Here is a 16,213-nt window from a genome sequence, read left to right as displayed (position 1 = left end):
TTCCCCTTCCTGTGTCCATGTGTTCTCATTGTTCAATTCCCACCTATGAGTGAGAACATGTGGTGTTTGGTTTTTTTTCTTGAGATAGTTTACTGAGAATGATGATTTCCAATTTCATCCATGTCCCTACAAAGGACACGAGCTCATCATTTTTGATGGCTGCATAGTATTCCATGGTGTATATGTGCCACATTTTCTGAATCCAGTCTATCATTGTTGGACATTTGGGTTGGTTCCGAGTCTTTGCTATTGTGAATAGTGCTGCAATAAACATACATGTGCATGTGTCTTTATAGCAGCATGATTTATAGTCCTTTGGGTATATACCCAGTAATGGGATGGCTGGGTCAAATGGTACTTCTAGTTCTAGATCCCTGAGGAATCGCCACACTGACTTCCACAATGGTTGAACAAGTTTACAGTCCCACTAACAGTGTAAAAGTGTTCCTATTTCTCGTAAGTGGACATTTTAAATTAAATGAGAATATTTGCATCTAGGGTTGTAATATGGTAGCATATTGTGAGGTTTGATATTCAAGACTGTTTTATTCCAGTGTTTTATGGCAGAATTTGAGATTTTCAATAATGTCCCACATTTAAGACATTTGTCTACTTTATTTAGCACACATGTTTCAGAATATTAAAAGCTGTTTTATTGGCAAGTAAATCTTAGTTTAGATCTCTCATTTGAAATATTTCATCCCTTATAAGATTTACCTCAGAATGTTTTCTCCTCCTATAGAATACAGTTTATGTTTCAGGTTTACTATTTTTAGATGTTTTTCTGAAAAATTTTATTTTAGATTTATTACTAAATTTTCATCTTAATTAGAATGAGTTATGACCTGATTAAGACATTTCTTTCACTTCTGTCTTTTTTTAGCCGGTAGAAAAACATTTGAGTTTATTTTTAAGGGAGTGATTTCAGTTTCAAACAAACAACAAGAAAAGCCTGATATAAAATTAAGTAAGCTGTTTAAAAAACATGCTATCCATGTTATAGAACTGTGAAGAATTTTTGTCAGATTTATATCAGTTACCATAGAATATTTTCTTTTTTCTTTTCTTTTCTTTTCTTTTTTTTTTTTTTGAGTCAGAGTCTCTTTCTGTCGCCCAGGCTGGAGTGCAGTGGTGTGATCTCAGTTCACTGCAATCTCCACCTTCTGGGTTCGAGCAGTTCTCATGCCTCAGCCTCCTGAGTAGCTGGGACTACAGGTGTGCTCCACTACACCTGGCTAATTTTTTTTTTCGTATTTTTAGTAGAGATGGGGTTTCACCATATTGGCCAGGCTGGTCTCAAACTCCTGGCCTCAAGTGATCTACCTGCCTTGGCCTCCCAAAGTGCTGGGATTACAGGTGTGAACCACTGTGCCTGGCCTGCTTTTGTCTTATCAAGGAACTTATATTTCTAATCACATTATCTATTAATAAAGAAGTGAGTGCTTTCTCTTGTTTTCAAAGTGGTCTTGACATTGATATATCAGATTGTGGTTGGTGAAAATGAGAAAGACCTTTGGCAGGTCACCTTGTGTTTACCAGGCAAATGGGAAAATAAGGCTGACACAGTTTCATCATCAGCTGGTAGTTAACTTTAAGCTTTGTTTTTTTCTTCTCCATTTTAAATGAAAGATACTATCCAATTTACAAATGGATTTGCTTCACAGTTTCTTTTTAAATGGACTTAAATGGATCTCATAATAGCACATTTCCTTAACATGTTCTGTTAGGAAACCAAGGCATAATATTGATGATGCTATAGCATCCTGAGGTTTTACTTCATTCCATTCAGAAAATCCAGAGCTGGGTCCATGGCCCATTTCCTTCTGGTAGCAGGGGGAGAGGACCTGGCTTTTCTCTGGATCCCTCCCTGGTGTCAGCTGAGAGACTTTCCTGGCTTACTCCTTTCTCTACTGTCAGGGACCCAGTACTTCCTGCTTCGTCTCTCAGGTTGGGGCTGGGAACATGCTCCCCATCCTACCTTTTTTTTTTTTTTTTGAGACAGGGTCTTGCTCTGTCGCCTAGGCTGGAGTGCAGTGGCACAATCACAGGTCACTGCAGCCTCTACCTTCCAGGCTCAAGTGATCCTCCCACCTCAGCCTCCCAAGTAGCTGGGACTACAGGTGCATGCCACCATGCCTGGCTAAATTTTGTAGTTTTTGTAGAGATGGGGGGTCTCACTATGTTGCCCAGGCTGGTCTTGAACTCCTGGGCTCAAACGATCCTCCTGCCTCTGCCTCCGAAAGTGCTGGGATTTCAAGCAAGAGTCACCATACCCAGCTTCCCATTCAACTTTTTTCTCCCAGGTTTTTTGCTGGTCAGAACTCCTTGAAAACCTGAGGTGTTCCAGCCTGAAAGGAGGCTGTATCTTGTTCTTTTTAATGAAGATGACACGATGTAGCAGGAGGAATAAAACACATTTGGAGTCAGGATACCTGGAGTTACCCTGATACTGCCTTTTTTTTTTCCCCTGTGAGACCCTGAGCAAATCATTTGCCTTTTAATTTTGGTAGGGGTGGTGGGTGTTTAGTGTATGTGGTGTGTAGTTTGCATTATGTTACATCTGATGTCCCTCACTGCTTTAACATTACATACCACATATTTCAGAAGAGGATTTGCAAATATGATCACATATTTCAGAAGGGGATTTGCAAATTATTGGGTTCTTAAAAGGTAGGAACATAAGATTTTTAACATAGAATTTATAAACTTTTACACGTGGTTGAACAAGAAACTCCTTAGAATTCAGATGTTTATACTTGGGTATGTTATGAATAACTGACATAGTCTCAGTGTATTACTATAAAATGCCGCCATTTCTGGAAGGGGTGGTATCATGTTGTGTGTAGATATAATACATATATTTTTAAGAGATGGGAGTCTTGCTCTATCACCCAAGCTGGAATGCAGTGGCACAGTCATAGCTCACTGCAGCTTTGAACTCCTGGGCTCAAGCGATCTTTTCATCTCAGCCTTCCAAGTAGCTGGAACGTGCCACCATGCCTGGCTAATTTTTTATAGAGGTGGGGTCTTGCTATGTTGTCCAAGCTGGTCTCGAACTTCTGGCTTCAAGCAGTCCTTCTGCCTTGGCCTCCCAAAGTGCTGGGATTACAGGTGTGAGCCACTTTACCTGGCCCATAAATATATTATAACTAAAATGTGCTCTTTAACTGTTTACTGAAAGTACGGGTTGTCATCCTTTTATTTTCTATAGGCCAACACATTTAGTGCTACTAGGAGACAAAAATAATAAAGTAATACCGATAGGTAAAAATGCTATATTTAAAATTCCTAAAAATTTGCATATCAAAATTTAAGTTGTTCATATAATTTCTTAGGGGAAAATGAAGCAGAAAGAAGATTATTTAAAAGTTATACCCTTGTGATTGAAAATCTGTCTAAAATATATCAGTTTCTTTTCTTGTTCTAGTTCAAGGTGGTAAACATAATTAAGCTTTATTGAGTATCTTGCCACAGAATGAATCGTGAATGGTTACGTTTACTATGATTTTATCAATGATCTATGTGGAAGGTGGGAGATTAAATTAAATGTGTGCAGGCACCAGCCAAAAATTTATTAAATATTTTAATGCTTTACATTTTTTCTTTCAGGTAGAACTATGAGAGATAGTATATTGCAGGCTCTAATTTCTTTGGTTTCTAATGTTTGACTATATAAGAATATAATCATCATAAGATGGCAATATTCATTATTAAATTTAATTTATGCTACCACTCAAATGGTTAGGTTGTGAAATAAGGATGTTTAATAGTGTTTGAAAGATTTGTATACCCCTGAGACTCTAGCTAGCACCCTGACTGATGCCCTGGCAGAAAAAGATGATTGGAGCATTCAGAAGTTATGCCTCACTCGGGGAGGGGCAGTTGAGATTTGTTCCCTGATACCAGACCCATTCCTTGAATACTTTGTGACTGATGAGATTGACTTTGGAGTGGGAGACAGAGAAAGAATTTGGGGTGCGGTAGTATCTTGGAGGCTTAAGGGAGAGCACCAAGAAGCAGATCACAGGGCAGAAGAGGGATGAGTGCCTTTCAAGAGAGGGTGGGGAGGTTTGGGAGGAGTGAGTCAATAGTGTAGAGTCCTCACACAATCCTGCCTCCCAGCTGTTCCCTTTGCCATCAGATGCTGAGTGATTTGACATTACAGATGACCATGGAGGGCAGTGTGGGTGATGAGGGAGGCTGCACAGCACTGTGGGATTCACATTAGGCAGTCCATTATAAACCAGACTTACACCAGACTCATGCAACAAATTTGCCCACTAGCCATTATTCACAAATTACTGAAGTTATCACTGACTGATAAACACAGAATACCAGCAGGTGGGAGGAAATGTTGTCTAGTTTCTATTATTAGCTTGTGCTCCATCTGCTGATTATAAAAGTTTCACTGGTTCATTTATTTTAACCTCTCAATTGAATCTTACTGCAGGAAAACAAATTGTAGAATACATCTTACTAGTTGTGGGAAATCAAATTTAATTTGAATAGCAAAAAGTAAATAGAATGATATTTTATGCTGAATCTAAGTAGCCACATCCATAGTTTTCTTTATTAAAGGAATGTTGGGTTAGCTCAATTGTGGATAATTTTATTATTTTCATTTAGGAAACAATTACAACATATTAGATAAATGGTAAATCATTTTTTACCCTTTCTTCTCCATGATTTTAAAAATAAGAATGGAAAACATGAATTTTACATTTTTTTCCCACTGCATTAAGTTTTATTATTACTGTGGTTTGTTTTTATTTCAAACTTTTCATGTTTCATGTCTCTCAACCCTTTTTGTCCTCAAACTTTATTGCTGGAGTATTTAATAGCAAATATAAACGATTCCTATAGACTTTTGTATTTTTGAGAAAAAAGTAGCAGCACGGACAATCTCAGTTGATTTTTTTTTTTTTAAACAAAGTACTGTTTTTCAAAAGAAACTATAACAAACAGTTGTGGGACTTTGTTAGGGCTTGGGTAGGTGGGCCAGAAGTCATGGGGTGTTACTTGGATGAAGTCATAGCTCAGGGTCTGGTTCTTAGCCCGGGGAGACTCACCCTTTCTAGGTAAACAAACTCCGAGGTGCCTGATGTTTAAACCAGAACTTGTTTATTAACGTATAGTGAAAAGAATTCAACAGCCAAGTGGTTTGGACATTCATGTTGGATAGAAGACTAGTACATTTTTTTCGATCAGAAAATCTGTATGAGAAGCCATAGTGTGCCTGGAATTGGGAGTAATAGGAATTATGTTTTGACCAGCAAAAAATTTTTATTGGGATGAAGTCCAGCCTACCAATTTTTTTCTTTTGTGGTTCATGCTTTTGATGACGTATCTAAGAAGTTGTTGCCTAACTCAAGATTATAAAGATATGCAGCTACATTTTTTTCTAGAAGTTTTATAGTTTTGTCCCTTACATTTAGGACTGTGGTCTGTTTTGAATTAACTTTTGTGTATGATGCTAGGTAATATGCTAGTTATGTATGAATGTCTAGTTTTTCCAGCACTATTTGTTGAAAAAACTGTCCTTTCTTCCATTGAATTACCTTGGCACCTCTGTGAAGAATCTGTTGACCCTATATTGCTAGGTCTGTCTGGACCCTGTTCAGTTCCATTGACCCGTGTGTTTAATTTTATGCCATTACCACACCATCTTGATGATGATAGCTTTAAATGTTGCAATCAGGTAATGTGAGTCCCAGTTCGTCCTTTTACGTAATTGTTTTGGCTAGTCTGTTCCTTTATATTTCCATGTAAATTTTTAAATCAGTTTATCAGTTTCTATAAAAATGTTTGCCATGATTTTGATTGTAATTGTGTTGAGTCTAAAGATCAGTTGGGAGGCTGGATGCAGTGGCTCACACCTGTAATCACAACACTTTGGGAAGCCAAGGTGGGTGGATCGCTTGAGCCCAGGAGTTCAAGACCAATCTGGACAACATGGCAAAACCCTGTCTCTACAAAAAACACACACCTCTAGTCCAGGCTACCTGGGAGGCTGACATGGGGGGACTGCTTGAGCCTGGGAAGCGGAGGTTGCAGTGAGCTGAGATTGTGCCACTGCACTCCAGCCTGGGGGACAGAGCGAGACCCTGTCTCAAAAAAAAGGTCAGTTGGGGAGAAATTCACAAGTAACAATATTGAGTCATTTGATCTGTGAACGTAGTATATATTTAGATCTCCTTTAATTTCTCTCAGCCATCTTTATAGGTATATAGAGCTATAGGTATATTATATAGACTCATATCTGGGTTCAAATCATGGCTCTGTCACTTATGAAGTGACCTTGGTCAAATTTCTTAGCTTCTGTGAGTGTCATCTTCCTTGTCTATAAAATAGGGATAATATGTCATTGGTTTTGTCTAAGGGTTAAGTGAATTGATGTATGTTAAAGGCCTAATGTTATGCCTGGCAAAAAGTTTACTGCACAGTACAAGTTGTTGTCATTATTATCATCATTGTCATCTTTACCATCAAGTAATGATGGCCTGTTGGATCCATCTCTGCCAAATAGTTATTCTTGCCCAGCAACCAGATGGTTAGTAGCAGCTGCTCAGGGCTCCCTTTATGGTCAGCATGGCTGATGAACACTGCCAAACGCTTGCTTTTAGGGCCTCTCTTTTCTCTACTCCACACTACCATTCTCCAGCTGTAGCTGTTTACACATTCTTCCTTTGGATTATGTTAATACCATTGATTAGGCCACAGCTTTCCTTGCATTTAGTCCAGTCTTCCTTTGATTTTCCAATATTGCTTTCTGCTTTTGCTTGGAAGATTTTGCTCTTTTTGTATGTCACTGTCTTAATCTCTCCTACTATGTGTTTATGGGTTTAATTTTCAGAGTTTGGGGCTAGCTCACTATCACCCCATTTTCCACTGGAGTATTTTGTAGATTGGGCATTAACTTAAGTTTACTAGAATAACATATTTTAAGTGTTTGCACAGAATATATATTTTTAAATTTTGCCTCATTTGTGGGAAAGTGGGGGAGAAAACGATATTTTTTATTTAAAACTTTTTAGAAGATGAGATGTGAAAATAATTTGATAGTGACTAAATCAACTTGTTGTTACACTGTTATTCTCAGTCTTAATGAATTCAGAAAGTCCACTGTTTTGAAATCAGAACCTTGTCACTTACCCCCATCCTGATGAGGTTTGCATGTCAGCACTGTCAGGGTCCTTCAGGGAAATGCAAAGCAATTTCTTACGGGGAGATTTGGGATATCTGTGTCTATGTGATGTCTACATTTTTGTACAGTCATGATTTAACTTCAGAAAGAGTCTGTATTTGGGACTAAATATTCTATTCCTTTCTGAATCATCAAATAAATCATTACATTGTATTCAGTATTAGTTTTAGAACAAAATATGCCACTTCCCAACTGTTTAAATCTGGGCAAAGCGTGTATCCCATCTGTGTATCAGTTTCCTTTTCTCTGAAATGGGAATGATACTAGTACCTGCCTGTTTTGAGGATTAATTTAAGTTACACTCTTAGAATGGTGCCAGTAGGCACATGGTAGATAATAAATGTTAGCAGCTTATTGTAGTTCTTTGAAGAGTGACATCCCATGCTTGTCTTATTCAATAAAAATCATTTAACCAAATTGATAGTTTAACCAGTTGTTTTGCTCTTTAATCATTCTGCTTAACTAGGAAATACTGAAGGTGTTTTTTTGTTTGTTTGTTTGTTTTTAATGTGAATCTGTTTGTTTTTACTTAAGAGCTGGTATAACTACTGTGGTAGTTCAGGGATAGTATTTTGACTCCATGGTGATATTAATTTCAAATTTCAGTTAATAGTAAGTTCAGTTTTATTTTTTAAGATAACATGGAAATTTTGTCTTCCAATAGTGAATGTGATTTTCCAAAGACCTTGTATTTTACCTTGTTTCTATATAAACTAACTCAGTCATAAGGAAGGTATTTGATTTGCTGACAGCCACATAGGAAATCAAAACTCTTGGCTGCCTCGTTTGTTTCCCCAGTCCCAGATGATTCAGTTTCTTTAGAAACTGCATGATGCACATGATTTATGAATTATTTATCAACTTAGCTTGAGAACTCTGTCAGTTGTTTAGACCTTGTTTTACAGACAAAAGTAATCTGAGTAATTTTAATGAATAAATGATGATTTGTAGAATATATATTTATTTAAATGTTTAAAATTAAATATAAAATTAAAAATATGGAAATGATCTTTATATAATCAAAACACTCAAAATTTTGTACCCTAAATGAAATTTAATGAAAAATTTAGAATTAAAAGGGATATAATTTTTACATCTTGTAAAGTGAGTTCAAAATCAGTTAAGCAACCTCAGCTTGAAATGACAGCTTGAAATGACACTAGCTCTCGTGGTTCCAGTGGGGAGAGAAGGAGGAAGTAGGGAGCGGGGTGGCAGGGGGGGGGACCCGCCGCGGCTGCTGCCACCGCCGCCACCACCGCCTCTGCTCGTGGCGTGGGAAAGGAGGTGTGAGTCCCGGGCGCGAGCCGGCGGCGGCGCCGCTGCGGGAGGGTCGGCGGTGGGAAGGCGATGGCGGATTTAGATAAACTCAACATCGACAGCATTATCCAACGGCTGCTGGAAGTGAGAGGGTCCAAGCCTGGTAAGAATGTCCAGCTTCAGGAGAATGAAATCAGAGGACTGTGCTTAAAGTCTCGTGAAATCTTTCTCAGTCAGCCTATCCTACTAGAACTTGAAGCACCACTCAAAATATGTGGTGACATCCATGGACAATACTATGATTTGCTGCGACTTTTTGAGTACGGTGGTTTCCCACCAGAAAGCAACTACCTGTTTCTTGGGGACTATGTGGACAGGGGAAAGCAGTCATTGGAGACGATCTGCCTCTTACTGGCCTACAAAATCAAATATCCTGAGAATTTTTTTCTTCTCAGAGGGAACCATGAATGTGCCAGCATCAACAGAATTTATGGATTTTATGATGAATGTAAAAGAAGATACAACATTAAACTATGGAAAACTTTCACAGACTGTTTTAACTGTTTACCGATAGCAGCCATCGTGGATGAGAAGATATTCTGCAGTCATGGAGGTTTATCACCAGATCTTCAATCTATGGAGCAGATTCGGCGAATTATGCGACCAACTGATGTACCAGATCAAGGTCTTCTTTGTGATCTTTTGTGGTCTGACCCCGATAAAGATGTCTTAGGCTGGGGTGAAAATGACAGAGGAGTGTCCTTCACATTTGGTGCAGAAGTGGTTGCAAAATTTCTCCATAAGCATGATTTGGATCTTATATGTAGAGCCCATCAGGTGGTTGAAGATGGATATGAATTTTTTGCAAAGAGGCAGTTGGTCACTCTGTTTTCTGCGCCCAATTATTGTGGAGAGTTTGACAATGCAGGTGCCATGATGAGTGTGGATGAAACACTAATGTGTTCTTTTCAGATTTTAAAGCCTGCAGAGAAAAAGAAGCCAAATGCCACGAGACCTGTAACGCCTCCAAGGGGTATGATCACAAAGCAAGCAAAGAAATAGATGTCGTTTTGACACTGCCTAGTCGGGACTTGTAACATAGAGTATATAACCTTCATTTTTAAGACTGTAATGTGTACTGGTCAGCTTGCTCAGATAGATCTGTGTTTGTGGGGGCCCTTCCTTCCATTTTTGATTTAGTGAATGGCATTTGCTGGTTATAACAGCAAATGAAAGACTCTTCACTCCAAAAAGAAAAGTGTTTTGTTTTTTAATTCTCTGTTCCTTTTGCAAACAATTTTAATGATGGTGTTAAAGCTGTACACCCCAGGACAGTTTATCCTGTCTGAGGAGTAAGTGTACAATTGATCTTTTTTAATTCAGTACAACCCATAATCATGTAAATGCTCATTTTCTTTAGGACATAAAGAGAGCCCTAGGGTGCTCTGAATCTGTACATGTTCTTGTCATAAAATGCATACTGTTGATACAAACCACTGTGAACATTTTTTTATTTGAGAATTTTATTTCAAAGGGATTGCTTTTTCCTCTCATTGTCTTGTTATGTACAAACTAGTTTTTATAGCTATCAACATTAGGAGTAACTTTCAACCTTGCCAGCATCACTGGTATGATGTATATTTAATTAAAGCACACTTTTCCCCGACCGTATACTTAAAATGACAAAGCCATTCTTTTAAATATTTGTGACTCTTTCCTAAAGCCAAAGTTTCTGTTGAATTATGTTTTGACACACCCCTAAGTACAAGGTGGTATGGTTGTGTACACATGCTGCCTTCTTGGGGATTCAAAAACAGGTTTTTGATTTTGAATAGCAATTAGTGATATAGTGCTGTTTAAGCTACTAATGATAAAAGGTAATAACATTTTATACAATTTCCATATAGTCTTTTCATTAAGTAATCTTTTTACAGTTGCATCAGGCCTGAACCCGTCCATTCAGAAAGCTTCAAATTATAGAAACAATACTGTTCTATACGAGTGACCGATTATGCTTTCTTTGGCCTACATTCTTTATTCTGCGGTGAAGTTGAGGCTTATAAGTTAAAACAAAGGAACTAACTTACTGTCCACCAGTTTATACAGAACTCACAGTACCTATGACTTTTTTAAACTAAGATCTGTTAAAAAAGAAATCTGTTTCAACAGATGACCGTGTACAATACCGTGTGGTGAAAATGAATTCAGACTTATTAAATGATGAACTTGTAACAAAAAAAAAAAAAAAAAAAGAAATGACACTATAGTAGCAAAACTTGCTGATTCTACTTTTTATGAATCAGTCATGGGTGAGAAGTGTTCTTGTATGTAAGGGATTACTGATAATTATTATCAACAGAATAAAGGCTTACTCTAACAAGATCTGGGGAGGATTATAGTTTGGCTTAATACAGTTATGTTCATTTCCTCTGTGCATATGTATTTAATGGAACTTCTTTAGCGTGGTCGTTAGAGCATTGTCTCTTCTATGATGTGGCCTTTAAAAAATGTACTATTGCAGTGGAATTTTAGGTAAACCTGTATTGAGGCTCAGCAGATTTTAATTGTCAAAAGAGGCTAAGATATATTAAGATTTCTTTGGAGCAAGCAATATAATATTTCTTGTTATTTCTTTCTCTTTAAATCAGTATATAGTATCAATAATAAATTTTAGTAATACCAGAACAGTTATCTCTGTGAAACTAGGGTCATAATTACCTTAAATTTTTTTAACATTTATTTTTAATCTTACTTAACGACAGCTTTTCCTAGAACTGTATTTCAGAGGCATTGCAATAACCTGGTTTTCAGAATTTGGAAATTGTGTAAATCCTTCTCATTGCAGAGTCACAGATGATCTATCTGATTACCATGCATTCAGTCCTTACGGTAAAAATCTAATTGTGGTTGGAGCCCTTGGGATGTTTTGCTACTTAATTATGCAATATATACACTTTAGTGTATCCTGTGTCTTGGTAGTTTGATTTTGTAAATGAAATCTATGATTTAAACAGTATATTCAAATTTACGCAGTAAAGATAGCCAGCTAAATTGTAACAATTTGGAAGACTGAATTTGGTCATATGTTTGGTATTGAGGACTTTAGATTCAGTGAAATGGGGTGGTGACCCTTGACCTTTGTTCTTTGCTTTCATTTATGTGATGGGAAAGCTGCCTTCATTTCTAACACAAATCTTCCCTTCACTTCACTTCAAATCTCCCATGTTTGGAGATTGGGTTACAAAGAAATTGTATCTGTGCTTTTCAGATTTTTCCATGAACTACAGAAATTCCTGTGGCACTGCTCCCTAGGGAGTTGTTCTAAGCTTTAACAGAAGGCATCTTAGAATAATGTAAAAGGTCGGGGTTACCACAGTATTAAAGTATTTGAACTCTTGGTCTGTCAGGATGGGAGTTGACTTTGTTGGCCAGCCTGGTCTGCCTGTAAGATTCATATCAGGGGTTGTGCGAGTTGGAAAAGCATCTCCTCATATCTTTTTTATTGAAAGGGAGCTCTGCCTCTGGCAGTGCAGAAAATGATTGCGTGAAAAGTTTGATAATTATATCAAAAGAAAATGGTGGTAGTTAGGTTAAATGGAAGATGCTTGTACTCACATGGTCCCATTAAAGGCTATTCTATTGTTCTTTGTCATATTTTGCAGTCTCCTTAACATTTAAGAAACTGAAGGTGTATTTAATCAATAGTGTCACTATGATAGATATTAAGAAAGAAAAAAACAACGCTGATGGAAAACTAAGCAAAGTTACCAAGTAAGATTGCAGCATAAATTTTAAAAGTGATTTCCCAAGGAATAGGCTATATCCAGACACTTGGCTAATATTATTGCCCTTGTTCTACAGTTAATGGTAGGTACGCTGTAGTATTTTAGGAGCACAAGGGTTTTACAGTTTTGGTTCTGCCAGTTAACCTAAGATTGACTATCCTCACCTGCAAAATATGGATAACATCCACTTCCCTGATTTTTGTGAGAATCAAATGGGATGATTTATGTAAAGCATTTAGCTCAATGCTTAACACATTAAAAACAGCCCCCAAATGGCAGCTATTATTGCAGATTTTCATCTCAGCTACAGTATTTTGGATTATTTGTCAGTACTGTACTATCTTTTAATGTATGCTATTCTTTCTATGTTCTGGGCCTTCTTAAAGTATAATGATTTCCCTTTTCTCGAATTGAATTTGACCTTTTCAAAAGTCTGGAATTTACTGAAGACAAAGAATTATCCAGTGCTTTATGAATGGGGATGTTTATATTGGTTTGGCTGGCTTCCAGGTGGCAAACAACATTCAAAAGCAGACATAAATTTTTCCCTTCCAAGAGGCCACATGGTGCTCCTTTCCTGCATCAGGCTCCCATGGATATCAATGGGTGTAATGTGTGTAGAGCAAGGGAAAGGTCTTGCTACTAAAAAGTAGGGCACTGTGCTATATCAGATAAATTAGTACGTTCCCATGAGCTCATGCTTTGTCCTAAAAGCTGTCTTTGTCTTAATGTCCTGTTAGAGTCTAGCTGGCAGTTAGGAGTCAATATTTGATATAATTCTCAGTGGTTGAATCCTACTAGGATGTTCATAGTTTGTGTATATATGTATATATATATACATGTATAAAACTAGTAGTATTAAAGCCCAAACAAAAATATTTATTAAAATCTTACATGCTACACTTTGTTAAAGTGTTATTGGCTGAGTTTCCCGTTACCAAATTTAAAAGGTTGACTTACATTTTTTCCCTAAGAGTTTTAAGAAAAGTGGTACTTAAAGTCATAGAGCTAAGAAAATTGTTGCTCATTGTCCATGGATATCAGAAAATATAATTTTGATTGTTTATAGAATTATAAAAATTTTAATAGGGTACTCATATTGTTAATTCCATGTCATCATTCTGCTAATAATGCTCAGTCAGATTATTCCTTAAATATAAAAATTAAATAGATGAATGAAAAAACAAAAAATAGAAATGGTAGTAGATATTAAGGAATTAGAAATTGGCTTTAGTTTCTCTCTTAATAATTATTATGTGGACGGCTGGGTGTGGTGGCTCACGCCTGTAATCCCAGCACTTTGGGAGGCTGAGGTGGGCCAATCACCTGAGGTCAGGCATTCAAGACCAGCCTGGCCAACATGTCCAAACCCCTCCTGTACTAAAAATACAAAAATTAGCCAGGTGTGGTGGCACATGCCTGTAATCCCAGCTCCTCGGGAGGCTGAGTCAGGAGAATCGCTTGAACCTGGGAGGTGGAGGTTGCAGTGAGCTGAGATCATACCATCGCGCTCCGGCCTGGGTGACAGAGCAAGACTCCATCTCAAAAAAAAAAAAAAAAAATTATTGTGTGACTTGTATTAGTAAGATTAGAACATTAAATACATTTTATATTATCACTTCTTTAGACTTACATTATGATTTTTTTCCTTGGGGCTTCTCAAACATTATATGTAAATCCTTTATGAACATGTCGAGTCTTTGGGTTCTCCATGTAGTTATAAAGATGAAGTTATATATTTGGCGGGTTGGGGTGGGGAAGAGAATTTTAATTCTCTCTGGACATTTTATAAGAGAAGACATTTTAGATCCTTGACTAGCTTGTGAATAATATGTATTAAGCAAATATACACTCCCAGTATGAAAACAGTTTATAGGGCCTTTTCATATTATTATCTTATTAGATATTCTCAGATAGCGGTATTTCCTCATTCTACAGCAAACAGACCTGAGAATCAGAGAAGTTAAATGTTTTGGTTAAATTTATACAAATGACCGTGCTTAAACAAGTATCTCCTGAGTGTAAGTGAAAAACAGCCTTTGAGACTGGGGAGATACGACAACTAAATGCATTGTCGTCCTGGATGAGATCCTAAAACAAAAAGAGGATATTAATGAAAAACTGATGAAATCCATATAAAATCTGGAGTTTATGTTTTAAAAAATGTGGCAAAGGTTAAAAATTCTTTGGGGGAACATAATGTAAAAAGTTTGAAGACAACCGAACAGATTAAAATTTTGCACATGTGTGAGTAGATAGGAGGTTTTTTTTTTTCTCCCTGAGACAATGTTTTATTCTGTTGCCCCGACTGGAGTGCATTGGTGTGATCATGGCTTACTGCAGCCTTGAGTTCCTGGGCTCAGGTGATCCTCCCACTTCAGCCTCCTGAGTACCTGGGGCTACAGGTGTGTGCCACCATGCCTGGCTAATTTTTTGTATTTTTTGGAGAGATGGGGTTTCACCATGTTGCCCAGGCTGGTCTCGAACTCCTGGGCTCAAGCAGTCCTCCCACCTCAGCCTCCCAAAGTGCTGGGATTACAGGCGTGAGCCACTATGCCCAAACTTAGATAGGAGTTTTTATTTTTCATCAGGTTGTTGCTATATACATGGCATTGTAACTATTACACCTCTGAAAATGCTTCTCTACAACTTTTTGAAACTTGTTGAGTTTCTTGAATCTTCCACCAGACAAAACCTAATTTTCTGTTCTAGAGAGAGGCAGATTCTTTTTCGCTGGGGATGTTCTCATCCTAGGATATCAGGGGCACCATGGAGATTGGGGATAGGAGTTTTTCATTGTACTATTGCTTTTAATAGAGAAACTTCAGAAACAACCTAAATGCTTATCAGTATTCTAATGGATAAGTTAGTGATTGTATAGTTGGGCAATTATTACTATGTACAGTTAAGAAAATGAACTAGAATTATATCAATAGAGTTGACTCTAAAGAAATTGTTAGTAAATAAAGCAGGTTGCCAGTTAAAAACAAACCTTTGAATAATTTTCAAAACACTATACTATATGCACATGATTACAAAATCAAACAGTACAGAAGGATTTATAACGAAAATGAAGTGTTTCAGTTCCCTTCTTCCCTTTGTCTACTCGGTTCCCACAGTCTATTTGGAATTATGTTTAAATGTGTCTGGTGGTTACAGGCATACCTTGGAGATACTGTGGGTTCAGTTCCAAACCTCCACGATAAAGCAGGTATTGCAATAAGTCAGAGAAATTTTTTGGCTTCTTAGTGCATATAAAAGTTATGCTTGTATTATACTGTAGTCTATTAAGTGTGCAATAGCATTATGTCTAAAAGAATAATGTATACACCTTAATTAAAAAAGATTGTATTGGCTGGACGTGGTGGCTCATGCCTGTAATCCCAGCACATTGGGAGGCCGAGGTGGGGTGGATCACTTGAGGTCAGAAGTTCGAGACCAGCTTGGCCAAGATGGTGAAACCCCATCTCTACTAAAAAAATACAAAAATTAGCTGGGCATGGTGGTGCGTGCCTGTTATCCCAGCTACTTGGAAGGCCGAGGCAGGAGAATTGCTTGAGCCCAAGAGGTGGAGGTTGCAGTGAGCTGCGATTGTGCCACTACACTCCAGTTGGGCAACAGGGCAAGACTCTGTCTCAAAAAAAAAACAAAACCAAACAAACAAAAAACACAAAAATGTCCTTATTGCTAAAAAAAAATGCTGAAGGTCATCTGAGCCTTCAGCGAGTCATAATCTTTATGCTGGTGGAGGGCCTTGCCTTGATGTTGATGGCTGTTGACTGATCAGGGTGATGGTTGCTGAAGATTTGAGTAGCTGTGGCAATTTCTTAAAATAAAACAACAGTAAAGTTTGCCATATCAATTCATTTCTTTTCTTGAAAGATTTAGCTATAGTATGTGATTTAAAAAAAAAAAAAAAAAAGAGAGATAGTTTCTTGCTCTGTTGCCTGGGCTGGAGCACAGTGGC

The 16,213-nt window shown here is 37.5% G+C and overlaps 2 protein-coding genes across 32 annotated transcripts in view; both read left to right on the top strand.

Moving 5' to 3' along the window:
* DST (dystonin) overlaps positions 1-16,213 on the top strand; it is a 497,218-nt gene that overhangs the window by 139,814 nt on the left and 341,191 nt on the right. The window lies entirely within an intron of this gene.
* LOC743656 (serine/threonine-protein phosphatase PP1-gamma catalytic subunit) lies at positions 8,368-10,717 on the top strand. The gene is made up of 2 exons (XM_016955724.4): positions 8,368-9,494; positions 10,396-10,717. The coding sequence occupies exons 1-2, from the start codon at positions 8,552-8,554 to the stop codon at positions 10,464-10,466; spliced, it is 1,014 nt and encodes a 337-aa protein (XP_016811213.3). The 5' UTR covers positions 8,368-8,551; the 3' UTR covers positions 10,467-10,717.

This window comes from Pan troglodytes, chromosome 5 (assembly GCF_028858775.2).
Source record: "Pan troglodytes isolate AG18354 chromosome 5, NHGRI_mPanTro3-v2.0_pri, whole genome shotgun sequence".
In the NCBI taxonomy this organism is placed as follows: domain Eukaryota; kingdom Metazoa; phylum Chordata; class Mammalia; order Primates; family Hominidae; genus Pan; species Pan troglodytes.
This window is presented reverse-complemented; position numbering and strand designations above follow the sequence as displayed.

Excerpts from the sequence above, each read along its gene's own strand:
- LOC743656 (XM_016955724.4), top strand. The coding sequence starts at position 8,552 with ATGGCGGATTTAGATAAACTCAACATCGACAGCATTATCCAACGGCTG. Across the intron at positions 9,495-10,395 it reads ACCTGTAACGCCTCCAAGGG|TTGCATCAGGCCTGAACCCG; the intron begins GTATGATCACAA and ends ATCTTTTTACAG.